The sequence below is a fragment of the Ictalurus punctatus genome, chromosome 15 (assembly GCF_001660625.3).
Source record: "Ictalurus punctatus breed USDA103 chromosome 15, Coco_2.0, whole genome shotgun sequence".
Lineage (NCBI taxonomy): Eukaryota > Metazoa > Chordata > Actinopteri > Siluriformes > Ictaluridae > Ictalurus > Ictalurus punctatus.
In genome coordinates this window covers 3,831,373-3,847,305 of record NC_030430.2, presented here as the reverse complement: position 1 = coordinate 3,847,305, position 15,933 = coordinate 3,831,373, and the positions used below count along the sequence as shown (strand labels likewise).

Genomic DNA, 15,933 nt, shown 5'->3' with positions numbered 1-15,933 from the left:
TTAATAATTACCTAAAGAACACTAGAGCAGCAGGACTGATATATAAACCTGGAGCTGTGTGTTTAAACAAAGTCTATCCACGTCACATTCATGTCAAACTGAACTAAATGGAAAGTGACATTGTGTGACACTATGTGGTGATTTGGCCTTTTTGATAATGGTGAGAACCTTGTCTTGGTTACAGTCTTCGAGTTGCAATACTGCCTTTACTGTCTCTGACATTTATGGTCTTTACCAAGGTTCCAGATTTAAAGAATACATTCCATGTCCCTGGATGAGTTCTGGTTTTAATAAGATGGAAAATAACACAAACTGTGTGATAGTTACAGCAGGAGTTCGTTGTCTGTAAATAAAGCACCTGAAGCAGGAACTACAGTCCAGGGACTAAAACTGACAGACTTCTGAGTGGCGCAACAAAACTTCTGAGTGGGTCACCAAATTGTAGGGGGATTGCAAGCTCGAATCCTGAGGATGCCATGGCTGGGAGCTAAGGGTGCGAAATGGGCTGTTCTCTCTCCCCTATCACAGTCACAGTCATCAACAGTCACAGCCAATTGTGGGTACGTATGTGGAAGAGGGCAGATAGCGCTTTCCTCTGATTGTGGGTACATATGTGGAAGAGGGCAGATAGCGCTTTCCTCCAATTGTGGGTATGTATGTGGAAGAGGGCAGATAGCGCTTTCCTCTGATTGTGGGTACGTATGTGGAAGAGGGCAGATAGCGCTTTCCTCCAAGTGTGTGATGCTGCATGAGCAGCAGGCAGCACTTGTTAGTCTTCAGTGGCTGTTAGGATTGATCTTCGGGTTATGATGTTAGGAAAAGAGAGGGAAAACGTACACAAGATGACGGTGCCTATAGAGGCTCACTCGAACTGGACAATTGAACATTTTTAAAAAATGATCAAAATCACCTCATTGTTTTTTTTTTTCAAACCATTTGGTGTAAACTCTAGAGACTGCTCTGTGTGAAAGTCCCAGGAGATCAGCAGTCTATTAAATACTCAGACCAGCCCTTCTGCTACCAACATCCATGCCACAGAGATCATACTTTTTTTCATTCTGATGTTTGATATGAACATTACCTGAAGCTCTTGAGATGTATCTGCATGGTTTAAAAAAAAATTTTTTTTTTGCATTACACTGCTGCCACATGATTGGCTGATTAGATAACTGCATGAATGTGTAGGTGTACAGGTGTTCCTAATAATAAAGTGGATGGTGAGTACTTATATCTATGAGCCATCCTGTCAACCATCCAAGGTTCCAGTAGGTAACAAATTTCACTTGAGATTAAGTATTTGAAAGACTGTTAAAATGGCAGTGGGAATTATCATGAGTAGGAATTATCATTATCATCATCTTTCTACTGGACATGTGAATACACTGTATCTTTAAAAACAATTCACTTTAGAGTAAAGCTTACACTATATGCACCTTTCTAGGTAAAATATACACATACTAATAGGTATGAAAGGTGTACCCTTGAGGTCTTGAGCGACATTGTATGGTACAGTTCAGAGTTCATTTTCTGAGCCCCTGGAACGCTCCTTCTATTTAGCAGCAGATGGCACTGTTTCACAACAACTTGAAAGAAAATGGTTCATTTCTGTTTATATTTACATGGTCAACAATCAGTGTTATTCAGTCACCTATCACCTATCAGTTTTAATGTTATGGCTGATGGGTGTAATTCAATTTACAGCATCTTAATCTCCAGAGTTTCATATGTTCTCCCAGGTGAGCAGTATATAAGGGGTTTTATATGAACCACCAGGCACTTGGGTTGGTGGGGGTGGGGGCAGCTGCCATTTGTTTGTTTTAGGTCAAATGTAGACACTAGGAAAGTGTGTGTGTGTGTGTGTGTGTGTGTGTGTGTGTGTGTGTGTGTGTGTGTGTGTGTGTATATATATATATATATATATATATATATATATATATATATATATATATATCTCCTAGGAAAGAATGTTTGCCCAGAACTATAATTTACAATAACAAGGTAAAATAGATGATGTATTAAAGGTTGTTCTTTTATATTAATTCAGTCCACTCTAACAATTTTGTAGCCGATAAAAAGTTTCAGTAACCAAACAAAAGTTGTTCTCGCAAATTACCTCCTATCCTATGTACTCCTTTAATATGATGTCGTTTTTGGAAATATTAAAGTTCTCCGGTTTCCTCCCAAAACATTACAGTAAGTGGTATGGCTACTCGGATCCCAGGTGTGAATGTGTGTGGACTGGCATGCCACTTAGGGGGGTTATTACAATCCTGACCAGGAAAAATGGTTACAGAATAAGAATACATAATGAATACTGAAGAATAACCTCTTTCCTTCAATGAAACTGCATTCTGATGTGCTTAACAATGACGATTAATATAACAATTACAAATATATATATATATATATATATATACACACATATATATTTCAATAACATATTTATGTCATATCTGACATATTTAAAGTGTCAGATACAGCATTTACCTGTATTTTTCAAGTGACCTTGTTGGGTAGGTGTCGTATGCAGTGGCGACGCTAGGGGGTGCTGCTGCTACACTTGGAATATGTTTTGTTCCTCAGAACATTAGGTAGGCAATACTGCCATTCAGTTGACTGTTATATCTTGTCCTGTCTAAAAAAAACATTCAGCTTTATCAATAGTTTAATTGCAGCGAGGATAAAGTTCAACACAGACCACAGTGCACGTGAACAGCAAGTGGAGCTGAACTTCCGGTACTAATAAACATTGATGGTAATGTAAATCACATCATTATGGCATAATTGTAACCAACTAAATAATATAATTTCAGTCTGCTTTATGGATTGATTTATTTATCAAAATTGTATTCCTTCAGCGTGTAATTTTTTTTTTACATATGATATTGTTTTTAATTAATTAAATACTGGAATACTTTAAAGGTCTAGCCACCTAATTCCTGGTTAAATCTTTTTTTTTTTAACGACAGAATGATGGCTTGAATCACACTTCCATGCACTCAGTATGAACAACTTTGAAACTCAATTTAGGAAACGAGCTTCTCTGCCTCATTAATCCCAAGTTAACTCATTTCCACAGTACAACGTGTTCCTAATAAAGTGGCCGCGGGATGTATACAGAATACACGCCTGAGATTTACACGGAATGAAATTCCAGCTCGAGGAACAGGTGGGAAACCGGTAGGCCACCCAGCCACACGGTCTCACGTCATACGTTCACAACCCGTCATTAAAGAGTTAACGCGTTGTTATGGCGTCTTCATTGTTTGCAGAGGTGGAAAGTCCGGCCCACTCGATTATAACCACGCCCCTAAATGTCTCCTCCTCTCTCGCTATTGGCCGCGCTGAACGTCACTCACGTAACTCCTCTGCTGGAAAGAGTGGCGAAGCCGAGCATAAGCAACAAACTTCTCGCGCACTTCTTCGCACTTTCACAGTCGTGCTCGTGCGGGTGAGTTTGAAGCGGATCAGGGTTAGAGCGGGTGCGCGTTCAAGCTGCGCGAGAGGGCGTTTCACGAGGGATTCCATTTCAGCGAAGAGGGGGGGAGGAAGAAAGAAAAAAAAAAAGCAAAAAAAAGCGCTGGTCTGTGGTTGGCGGTGAAGCTGGTCAGGCGGGTATTCCACGAACGCGTTTCTAGGAGCCAGGTATGTCCCGGTGTACCGGGAACTCTCGCGCTGAGCGCACTAACACAGGTGTGTTCTGATTGAAACATTCGTACAGGAGCCGGGAGCACACTGGGATTTGTGTGGGTTGTAGTGCTGTTCTCATTCACATAGTGTTTATTTATATCAGGCGGATTTATGCATTCTTTTTAGTTTGTTGTTGTGTTTAAAACGCATGGAATTGTCTTTACTGTACTGAAACAGCGATGTAGAGCGCGCGCTTCGGCTCGAGTTTGCTTGGGTGTAAAAGCGATTTACGTGTGAAAACACCGCACTAACTAGGATCCCGAGCACCGTCCCTCCCTGCTTCTTTACTTTATTTATTTCTTAACTCCCAGCAGCGTCGACGGTCAAACTTTTGCTTATTTATTTATTTATTTTTTTGGAAACCGGATAAGCAATGGAAATCGCGAGCTCGAGCGCCGCACCACAGCCGGCACGCGCGTGCTGAGCTCGAGCACATCCTGGAGGACCAACAGAGACTGGCGCGCGGGACGAGGAATTGTCTTTACTAAAAACAAAAATAATAATAAAAAGAAACCCCGAGTATGTCTAAGACGCTGAAGAAGAAGAAGCACTGGTCGAATAAAGTGCAGGAGTACGCGGTGTCCTGGGGCGGCGGAGAGCTGAGCTCCGTGCTGGAGATCCGCGGCGGCGCCGAGCACGGAGAGTTTCCGTACATGAGCCACGGATCGTCGTTGTCTTCTTCGGCGGCGCTGCGGTGGCACGCGGGCAGAGCGCCGAGTCCTGGAGACGTGCTCCTCGAGGTGAACGGCACGCCCGTGAGCGGCCTCACGCACCGCGACACACTCGCCGTCATCCGCCACTTCCGGGAGCCCGTGCGCCTCAAGACCGTCAAACCGGGTAAGTGATAACACTGATACTTTTTTTGTGTGCGCGCGCGCTCGCGTCTCCACTCATACAGGTGGCGTTGAACACGACTCAGTAGGCCTGCAGAGCCGGGGGAATTGTGATTGAATTCATTAATCATGGCGTCCGAAATGAAGGCCATTACTCACGTCTAGTGTTTTGACACCACAGAACGTCCCAGCACTCCGTTAATGAAGAGTTTGCAGCTCATTGCCTTCAAGATGATTGCAATCAAAACATTGATTTGTTTTGGAGTGCTGCATCACGAGCAGAGCAAAAAGGCCAGGCTGCTCTTCAGCCGTCACCAGAAAGGTTAGGTTTGTCTGATGAGCCGTCATGCTTGTCAAAATATCTCACATCTGGACAAGTGGTAACATGGTAACACACACACAAGTGTCTGATCTGATACTGACCTTAAATCCTGGTGTTGGTCCTGAACCAGATTGGACACACTTTTTTTTTTTTCTCTCTCTCACTCTGATCTGATGTGGTATGAGCTGTGAAAGTCATCTTGCACCCTGGATGGTGTGTACACTTGCACGTCTAGGCGCTCCAGGCTTACATGCATGATTTTTGGACAGTCAGAGGATAAAAGCGAGATCATCCGTTACAGCGAGAAGATGGTCTGTTGTTTTTTGCACAACTTGGCCACCTGAAGCGGGTAATAGGAGTGGCATAACAGTGTGAGCTTAGTCTGCTGAATGGAGACAATTAGCTTGCAGAAAGGTTCTGCAAACAGCAGCCAACATCTATGCCTTTAGGATGTTGATGGATCAGAGGTGTGTGTGTGTGTGTGTGTGTGTGTGTGTGTGTGTGTGCAGCCTTGTGTATATGCAGGCATGCTGTTGTGTTTATGTTCCTACCTGTAAGTACGCACATGTGTATGTGTGTCAGGAGGAGCATGAGGTCATACACCTATGTATGTGTGTGTGTGTGTGTGGGCCTGGCAGTGTGTAAACAGAACGTTTCTGTGATTTAGAAGATTGGGTTAGAGTTTGAGCTTTTACATGTCATCCATTCAGCTTAGCATTTCGTAAACTCTGTAAGCTTGTAGAGCTGTCAGCTTGTTTTCTGTAATCCTCATTAATCACACACACACACACACACACACACTGTCTGTATCACAATCATTCCTCTTTCTCTACTCAGACCTAAAGCCTTTCACGGCTCGTAGGAGCGCCACGGCATCTATTCAGTATGTACTCGTGAACTTCAAGTACACTTGGTGCTATTGACTGTGAGCGAGTGGAGTGCGGTCTGAGCACATGGCAAACAGTGATTGAAATGCAGCTCATGTCTGATTCACTAAATACACTTCCAGCTTCTGTCGAGGTGATTTCTAATGTTTAATGTGCAACTGAAATGATAACAGGTGTTTCATAGCTTGTTTTTTGGATATGTCCTTTAGTAGCACAGTCTCCTCACACCTCCAGGGTCGGGGGTTCGATTCCCACCGTGGCCCTGTGTGTGCGGAGTTTGGATGTTCTCCCCGTGCTGCGGGGGTTTCCTCCGGGTACTCCGGTTTCCTCCCCCAGTCCAAACACATGCATGGTAGGCTGATTGGCATGTCTAAAGTGTCCGTAGTGTATGAATGGGTGTGTGAGTGTGTATGTGATTGTGCCCTGTGATGGACTGGCACCCTGTCTAGGGTGTACCACGCCTCGTGCCCCATGCTCCCTGGCATAGACTCCAGGTTCCCTGTGACCCTGAAAAGGATAAGCGGTATAGAAGGTGCATGGTTGGATTGATGTCGTTTAGTGTTATGGACACTGATACTATATCTAGTATATCTAGAAAAAATAGTTTGGGAAATATTTGTATAGTTTGGCAATTCCAGGAAAACTATAATTATTCCCGTTACTAGTTTTGGGTTCATCCAGTGAAATGCTCTCTAGGACATATATGTCCCGCCCCCCCAGGCTCAATAGTAGCAGCTTGTTATCAATAAATCAACAAATATGGTTTGCCGATACATTTTTGGCTGTGCGTCTTCACCTAGACAATTCCATTTTCCAACCCTCGCTTGGTTGAGATGAGAATAATGTAAATCAGTGGTCAGGAAGACTCTTCCTCGAGATCTGCCTTTCTGCAGGTTTCATCTCCAACCAAAACTGATCGAGATCTTCTTAAGGCAACGATTAGATGGTCAGGAGGGCACGCTTATGGTTGCAGCTGAAGTCTTCAGGAAGGTAGATGTTCAGGAACAGGGTTGTGACCACTGCTGCGAATGGTTGTAGTTAATTCCTTTGGAAGTGGGTGGAGTTTGTGCAAGATTTAAAGTTGATGTGACGGGCACGTTTCAGAGGAGTGTTTTACCAACTTGGGGCTATTCAATGCTAGAATGACTGATTTACATTTCGTAGCACCAAGCGTAAAACTCCTGGGTTGACCACCAAAGACCTTTACAATGATCTGTGTATACAAAAAGAAATCTGAGCGAGCAAAAAAGAAGTCGGTTTCTACGTTCGGGGGACAGCGGAGAGCTGATGTAAACACGCCGATGTGTAGGGGATCGAACACAACGGGGCGGGGTGGAGTTACTGTTAACATTCAGAAGTTGATTATTTTCCAATCAATTGCTGACCGTTGGAAGCACTGGTACTGGAGACTCCTTTCCTAATCGTTTAATAAACATTCGAGAAAATGTCGCCACATCAACGGTTACACATTATGTTGTGTTAAATAATAAGACTTTTTAAAAAGTTCCTTAATTCGTTTGAATGAGTTGCTATAGAAATATTTGCGTATTAGAATGAAAGCATTAATATCCCTGCTGAAAAAAAAAATCAATAGAAACCTCATAGAATTTGTAATGGTTTTAATGGGAATTGTATTGGTTTTTAATGGAAACTGTAATGGTCCCTGTGGGTGTCTATTGGTAATTTGTTGCCTTCTTTTGCTGGCATGTTATGTCTAGTGGATACCATTAAGAACCAGTAATGTTTTTAATGGTTAGCTGATGGTTTGTGATGGTATGTGTAGTGGAAACCATTAGAATTTCTATGATAGTTTCTCTTGGTTTTTTTTTTTTTTTTTTTCACCCAGTAGGGATAAACCTCGCAGTTAGCACTGCTGTCAAATCTGTCGTTACTGAAAATTAATCAGCGCTATCTGGCCAATCAGATTTTGAGAATTCAACAGCACTATAGTACGCTTCTCAGTTAATTACTCGAGTTAACCTAGTAATATGTTTGATTTGGTAATCTTTGCTAATTTGGTCATCTTGGTAAGATGCCAATCCTAAAAGATTAGTATCTTGTGTATAATCATTAGTTCTTCAGTGTTTTTGGCTAACAGTGCGATCAAGTCTGATTTTTCAGAGGTGTGACGTACGGGATCTGGGATCGAAGTTGAACTCATGTTCAGCAGCGGTTGGAAATTGACCTTGAAAGGTTTCGTCGTGGCGCCGGATCTGCCTAACTGATCGTTTGAAGATGATGTGGCCGTGTCAAAGCAACCAGGCCTGAGGATTAGAGTTATGTCTAATGACAAAGTAATCAAATATACTCTATATGCAGTGATGGCTAACGACTCAAATTTGTAGCAGCGTCGACGCATGTCAATTCCGCCTCGTCGTCCTAACTTCCACGTGAATGCGCCGGCAGAGCGATCACATGACCTTCTTGAATATTTCATTATCCAATGGAAAGACCAGTTTCTTGAAAGTTGATTAGACTTGTGTGGATGTTTAGGCCGGGTGTGTTAATGCGTCAGTGGAAGCACGTGGTCGAAATATTTTGTTCATTAACCCAGGCACGCTTTTAAATAGTTTAATATGTTGCATGCCATCAATTCCACAATCCTCACGCGTGTTCATATAATTGTTTTTATGAATGCTTGTTCGGTTTGCTCAGAACGCATGAACGAGCTCAACTTTCACCCCACGTTGTTATTATTTGCATTCCACTCCACGGTGCTTGTGGGTGGTGTGTGTTTTTATTTATTTATTTATTTTTATATTTTTTTTCTTCTTCTTCCCCCCCCCCCCTTTCCTGTTGCTCAGGTTCATCTTTAATTCACACCTCCTTAATCTTTTATGAGACTTTTGTGTTATATAAGAGGGTAGCTCAGAGGATCTGGGGTTACTGGGAGACCTTGGGGCCTTAAACCTGAGCTAGGGCGCTATACGAGCCTCAACCCTAGATCATGTGGTACATTTGATATTGCATCACCATGAAGTGACGTCTTGGGCATCGGGTGTCTTTACAGAAAGGCCGGTTAGTAAATAGATTCAGGTCTGGACGAATCATAAAAATGTATTAGCTAGCCGTTCTCAAACCGGGATAGGCGTTTTTCCAACCATTGTACCTGATTTGTTATAATAACCATAAGCGTAGTTGATTGGATGGTTGAACCATCCGGTCTGACGACGCCCACTGATTGGGAAACGCCCATTTATGTTCCTCAGAGACCTGTACTTGCATCAAATGGCTGTTCGGCTTTCACTCAAAATGGACACACTTGAGGTCTAGCCATAGAAACCCTTTTTTTTTTTTTTCTTTTTCTTTTCTTCTTCTTCACTTAATTTTTTTGTGCATTGTTTGATACAAGAGACATAAATATAAACGGGCCGAGTACACATGTTTCTTATTTATTTAGATCTGGGCATCAAAATGGGTGTCGGAAATATGTCCCACACAAACTTACGACTGGTCTGTTTGTATCTGGTCACCCTATTTGAGGCTGTTGATTTTTAAAAATGATTTATTTATTATTTTACAAGCTGATTGAGCTATTCCAAGACGGATGACCTTGTGAGCGCTGGATTTTGTTCCTCTTTGAACCATTTTTTTTTTTCCCTCCCGAGGACCATTAACCGTAACAGTCGCGTTCACGGTTCTCACTTTCAAACGGGAATAGCAGCGCTGTTACACTTTAGTCATGTGACCTCTGAAAGGATACGTTATCTGAGAATTAAAGCATAAGACGAAATGTCTCGTTAGACCCTGAAACGCATCCAACGATCTCCAAATTAGTCAAGGTGTTAATTCATATGAAGACAATATCTCCAGTTTTAGCTCCTCGTGTGCTTTTTAAAATTTATGTATGTATTTATTTATTTATTTAACGGCACGTTGTAATTTATTTTCTGTAACATCCTTCTTGTAAGGCATTTTGTTACTACCATATATTTAAAAAAAAAAAAAAAACAGTGCAGATGAATGGTTTCTGCATCTAAATTTTATGACCAAAAAAAAAGCTACCTAAATTTAGGCCCCAGTGCCGCAGGCTAACAAGCTTCCTGCCTTCATTATTGTGTGTATTTTTTATTTATTTATTTTTTCCTCACAGGTTTGTGACCCATGCAGCATGTCTATACTTCCCGGCAGTGCTCTGTCGTGATTAGCCGTGTCCTCTTCCTGTGCATTCACTTCTCTCCTTCACTGTTACTGTTTATATTGTGTCCTCGCTTTTAAGGTAACCTTCCCACCCCCACGAGCCGATTCACTTTTCTTCCCTTCTGTCCTCGTCCTCGCCGCTCGTGCCGCTCTGGGTTTTTTCGCTCGCACCCGCGGCTAATTTCTTGACGTACCCTTCAACAAGTTATTAAGATCAGTAGAAGTCATTCGGCGTGTGGTTTATGGTGTACGAGACATAAGCAGAGTGCCAGGAGCGGCGTTCAAAGATTAAATCAGTGCTGTTCCCATCAAGGCAGGTCTCCTGTGGAGAGTCGTCCTATTAGCGCTGCTGCTTCAGCATCAGAATGATCAGGCATGTCAACGTTTACGTAGGAGCACCGGATTTTAACACCGGCGTACGCTGTTATGAATTTTCACTCAAAAATAACCATGTTTTTTTTTATTTTTTTAAAATTTTTTATTTATTTTTAAAAAATTAAACCCTCTCAATCAAAAATGCCGGATGGTCCAGTCAAGACTTGAATGAATCTGGTTTGATTGACACGTGTGTAGATGTTTCAAACGCTTCGATATTACGCGACATCCTCTGGAAGCCCCGCCCCCTGCCGACATCTCGCACTAGTAATCTTTCAGCTGGTGATCTCATCTCGACTCGGTTTTCCCATTTGAAAGATGTGGCCTCGTGTTCAGTCAGGGTCATTGGAGAAAGTTTTTCGAGTTCGTTAATGTGAAATAAAATCCATCGACGTGTATTCTACCTAGCAAGCATCAGACGCATATATAATTAGCATCAGATAACTGTATTTATTTAGAAAACGGCCAAAATATTTTGGAAAAAAATGGTTAAAATGGCGGGGTTTTTTTTTTTTCCCAACCCCAAGACCGAGAACACGATTCGAAAAATATAGTGCTAATGCTAATTAGAAACATTGTTGCGGTTAGAATCGGAGCGTGCGTATATACACAATGGCCAAAAGTAAGTGGACTTCCGACCATCACACCCATATGTGCTTGTTGAACATCCCATTTAAGATTTAGTCCCATTTTGCTGTCATAACAAGCTCTTCTCCTCTGGGAAGGGTTCCGAGCAGATTTTTGAGCCTGGTTTGTGTCCATTCAGCCGTTAGATCATTAGTGAGGTCAGGCACTGATTTTGCGCGATGCGGCCTGGGGTGCAGTTGGCATTCTAGTTCGTACCAAAGGTGCTCCGTGAGGTTGAGGTCAGGGTTCTGTGAAGGTCGCGCTAGTTCTTCCACTCCAACCTTGAAAACCATGTCTTCGTGGAGCTTGCTTTGTGGACAAGGGCATCATACTGGAACATATTTGCGCTTCTTAATTACAGTGATGGGAAATCTTTCCAACGTTACAGCATACGAAGATATTCTAGAAACAGGCGTGGGCAATCTTATCCAGAAAGGACTGTGCAGGTTTTCATTCCAACCGAGCAGGAGCCACACCTGATTCCACCTGTTTAATCAGGTGGTCTTTGCTTTCATTAGCCTCCGGTGTGGCTTCTGCTCGGTTGGGATGAAAACCTGCACCACACCGGCCCTTTCCGGATAAGATCGGACGCCCCTGTTCTAGACAATTGTGTGCTTCCTGTCAATTTTGTGGTACCAGTTTGGCAGAGATCCACATATGGTTGTAATGGTCAGGTGTCCACAAACATTTGGTCATATAGTGTATATAAAGGGTTTTATGGAAAAAGCTGGCACTTTTGTGAAGCTCTAAAACACTACACTACATAATTGTTGTACATAGCATCTCTATCTTAGAATAGAAGCCAAAATGACATGAAAGTACATTTAAACCCTTTTAGTGTCTACATCTTAACTAAAACTGATGAGGTGGCGGATTTTCCTCCCCAAGCACTTGGTGGTTCCCTTACCGGTAAAACCCTGTATATACGAGTGCTCAGGTTTAGACAACCAGCGAAAGGACTATAATCATAAATGTACTGCGTTTTTAATGTGTGACTATGCATTATTCCTCTTTGGGGTTGGCAGGTCTGCATTAGGATTATAGTCACAAATCAAAGCAGAGCCAGATGTGGAGTCCTGTCATGCTGCAGGTGTGCACGTCTTGTCCATCAGCTCCTTCCTGCGCTTATTCCTCAGGTTGCTGCTTCTGTAGTGGGCCAGCTTCCAGGTATTGTGCTAGCTGGAGAACAAAGGAAGCGTGGTAGGAGTGCGCGGGTAAAAGCAGAGGATTGTTGTTGAGAAATGAATTGAGTTACAGTAGCGATGATGTCATGGCAAGAGATGTTGTGGTGTTCCTATGGTGACACCTTTTGTAGGTCTTATCACAGAGGAGCAGCAGCACCGTTTTCTCCAAAGATCTTCAAAGAGCAGCAACGTGTGTTCTAAACCCCTTTTATCTCCTTAAACAGATGAGCTCTTTTGGATAGCGCTCTTTAGAGCTGATCTGAACATTACTGCAATTGCAAGATCAGTTCAGTACCCACGTTGACGGCAAATAAGTCGCGAAGTGTTCTTCGACCAAAACGATTCATTTATTCGTCTCCGGTAAACAGTTTATCCTAGGCAGGGTCACGGGGGATGTAGTGTCTATCCCGGGAAAATTTCCCCATTTTGCCTTTCGGCATGTGGAGGCATGTGGGCCGGGGATCAAACCGCCATCCCTGCGATTAGAGGACAACCCGCTCTACCACCTGACCCACAGTCACCCCAAATTTAGAGTAGCTGCTCCACTTCCATGTTTTTGGGAAGTGGGATGAAACCAGAGTACCCAGTTTCCACTGTGTTCTCTGGTTACTTCCCACTTCCTACATGGACCTGGGAAGAACATGTGAACCTGGAGCTGTGAGGCAGCAACGCTTCCTAAACCAAATTAGTGCCTCCTAGGTCCAGGTTTGAGAACCCCATGCCTTTACTGTCTCTTCTGTACCACGAGGGATTCACCTCAAGACAGACTTCAGACTTTAGACAGGCTCTAGAATTCAGATTGGGATGATTATGGATGACAGGAGAATACCCAAATTGAAGGATCTGTCTCATATGTCTCATATCGGGAAGCATTTCTGCAGAGTCCCAGACCGTTCAAACCGTTTCCTCCTATTCGGGTCGAGTTATTGGAAAGCCCAGACGGTTTGTATTTGCTGTTGATTTCTCAGCGGTTTATGGAGCAGACGGGGTTTATGCGAGCTTTGCGGAGCACAGGAGACGGCTTTAATGTGGCTTCCTTTAAGACCTAGCGGTTTATAGGCAGCCTGTCGTTGCCAGCTGTTTTAGCTGTAGAAGCTCACTTGTGAAGAGATCTAGAAGTACGGCCTTCAAACCACACCGTTACTCCTGCGTTAGCCGTCGACCGCAGGCTTGCGTTGTAGTATATAACCGTATATGATCCAGGCTTTTTATTCAGATGCTGATCTTTTACATAAATACTGAAATAAAACCAGCCGACACTGGAGTTTCCCTCGTAAACAGCTCCAGTGAGTTTTACAGGGATGAGGCAATAGGATGTCTCGAGCAACCTTTCCCTGACCCGCCGTTTTCATTAGTTCTACCACAATGAAGTAAACCGGTGTTGCTTGTGTGTTTCGACATGGCTACAGTGACGGAAAGTTGATTTTGCACTCTTTTTTTGTTTTTTATTGCACCTGGGGGTGTGGATTTGCACGAATACAGCAGCGAACAACATGCTGCAGCAGAATGTCCGAGCACTTCAGATATTTCAGTATAGTATAGTGTGTTTAATGTGCTTCAGGGTGGAGCTTTCCTTTAACGAAGGGGTATTTTAGGGCCGGTCGATTTGACGATATTATATCAATATCGTGATGTCGCAAGACACGCTGAGATATTAAGGATATAGTGATATCTTTATATTCGATTTTTTTTATGTATTAAGAAAAAAAAAAAACGACTGGAAGCAGCTGATCTGATTTTAATGTTTTTTTCTTTAAAATTATAAATGAAACAATGTATAAATAAATAATTTTTTTTAGAAATTTATTTTAAATAAATGGAAACATTTTTAAATATGGGGAAAATCATGTATATGAGTTTTTATATGGAAATGCCGCGAAATTGCTGTGAAATCGTTGGCCGATGATGTATATTAGAACGAATATATTGAGAGGGAGTCGTTATGTGACGCGCTTGCCATATCCCCACCCCTCGGGTTTTATTTTTGTAATTCAGCTGCTTAGAATTTCTCCTTTTTAAAAAAAAAAAAAAAAAAAACCCCAAAAAACACAACCTTCTGACGGAGGCCACGAAGCCCTCGTCGAATCGCAGTTTATTTCCTTCACTAATTACCCTGATGTTATGAGTGTTTTTGGCGTCTCTGACTAATCGTGATTAAATTAAAGGGTGTGTCAAAACAGTGATTCGCAAGCCATGCCGTTGATGGGTTTAAACAGGCGCTGGTGGAAATGAGATCATCCTTTAGACACTGCTCTGCTTTTGAGGTCAGGGGTTATGTTGGAGGTCTTGACCACAAGTGATTACGTGCCTTCTGAATCGTTCTTGAGATTGCAGACAATTGCTCGCTCTGAATATTAAAACGTTTCTCTGTCTTGCTTTTTTCTTTTTTTTTTTGCTTCTTCTTTTTCTTTCCTGTCCAATTACCTATCTGTCTGTACACCTCTCACTGTGTTCTCTCTCTCTCTCTCATCTTCCTCCCTCTTTCACCGTCCGTCCTTTCGGCATGAACTGCGCCGCTCTGTTGATTCGACGCTTGTTGCTCCCTATGAAGCACCATAAACACTGCTATCACACGCCTCTACTCGCACACCAGCGCAATCTTCATGACAAGCGATAATGTGCCAATGGATGAGTGCCCGTGAGAGGCTGTGGCAGGAAATCCCAGATTTGGATTTGACACGTTATGTTTGTGTTCATGGGGTTTTTTTCTTCTTTCTTTCTCCAGTGACGTCATCAGTGGAATGTTGGTGGAGTCCGTGTGTGTGTGTGTGTGTGTGTGTGTGTGTGTGTGTGTGTGTGTGTGTGTGTGTGTGTGTGTGTGTGTGTGTGTGTGTGTGTGTGTGTGTGTGTGTGTGTGTGTGTGTGTGTGTGTGTGTGTGTGTGTGTGTGTGTGTGTGTGTGTGTGTGTGTGTGTGTGTGTGGAGCTTTATAGGAAGCAGCAAGCATTAGATCAGCACCATTATGAAAGGTTGAGCAACGCGTAAGGAATAAAGCACGGCGGAATACTGTGATAGGAACATAACCAGTAATGATTATTAAAGAATGCTTTTGAACCATTTTACAGTTCTGATGAATCGGTCCATACAGGCCAAAAACGCTCGATTATTGCTGCGGCTTCTTTCAAATTTTCGGTGTTTTTTTTTTGTGCTTTTTTTTTTTTTTTTTTTTTTTAAGCGGGAAACTACTTCAGTTGGTGAAATTGTAGTTCAATCACCTTCTGTCCCCCGCCCCCTTTTCTTTGATCGAGAAATGAAAAAGCATACGCTCCTTCAAACTACTGACACTGACGACTCCTTCCATAAACGTCTACTGACAGACAGAAAGCTTTATCATATCAAGGAGTAGAGGGTTTTCTTTCTTAAATAGCAGCCCTTTATTTCAAATTTGCCAGTGTCAAGCATCCGGCATATAAGTGCCTGTTACTATCCAAGAGCTGTTAGTATAGAAACAATAACGTAATGGAACAAGCGCGTTAATATAAACCTGCTATTTGAAATACAACCTGCTATAGAGAATGAATCCTCACCGTCTGACCAATCGGATTTGACGATCTATAATGTACAGTGAGGTCAATTTCTTTTTCTTTGGCCTTGACAAAAAGGGAGCAAGTCCATGATGATGAAAGATAAGACATGAAATCTGCTCGTTCGTGATTCTTGTTCATGAGATGACGAGAACCGCTCGAGAAGAGAAAATGATTTTCCTCCGAAATGCTGAATTCACGCAGTATGATCGAGTATTAGTCCTAAAAGAAGCCTGTGCTCCAATTCCAGGAATCGATTAGCCGCCAACGACGAAAGCCTCATTCGTGGTATTTATGACCCTGAGACACAATGCTGTGGCCTGAATAAACAAAGCAGAATGAAGGGCATTAA

At 42.6% G+C, this 15,933-nt stretch overlaps 1 protein-coding gene across 1 annotated transcript in view; it reads left to right on the top strand.

The window, feature by feature from the left end:
* The first annotated feature begins 3,359 nt into the window (after window positions 1-3,359).
* magi3a (membrane associated guanylate kinase, WW and PDZ domain containing 3a) overlaps window positions 3,360-15,933 on the top strand; it is a 161,084-nt gene continuing 148,510 nt past the window's right edge. The window contains exon 1 of the mRNA XM_017487129.3: window positions 3,360-4,527. Within this exon, the coding sequence (XP_017342618.1) occupies window positions 4,212-4,527 (316 nt within the window). The 5' untranslated portion in view covers window positions 3,360-4,211. The remainder of the gene's footprint in view (window positions 4,528-15,933) is intronic.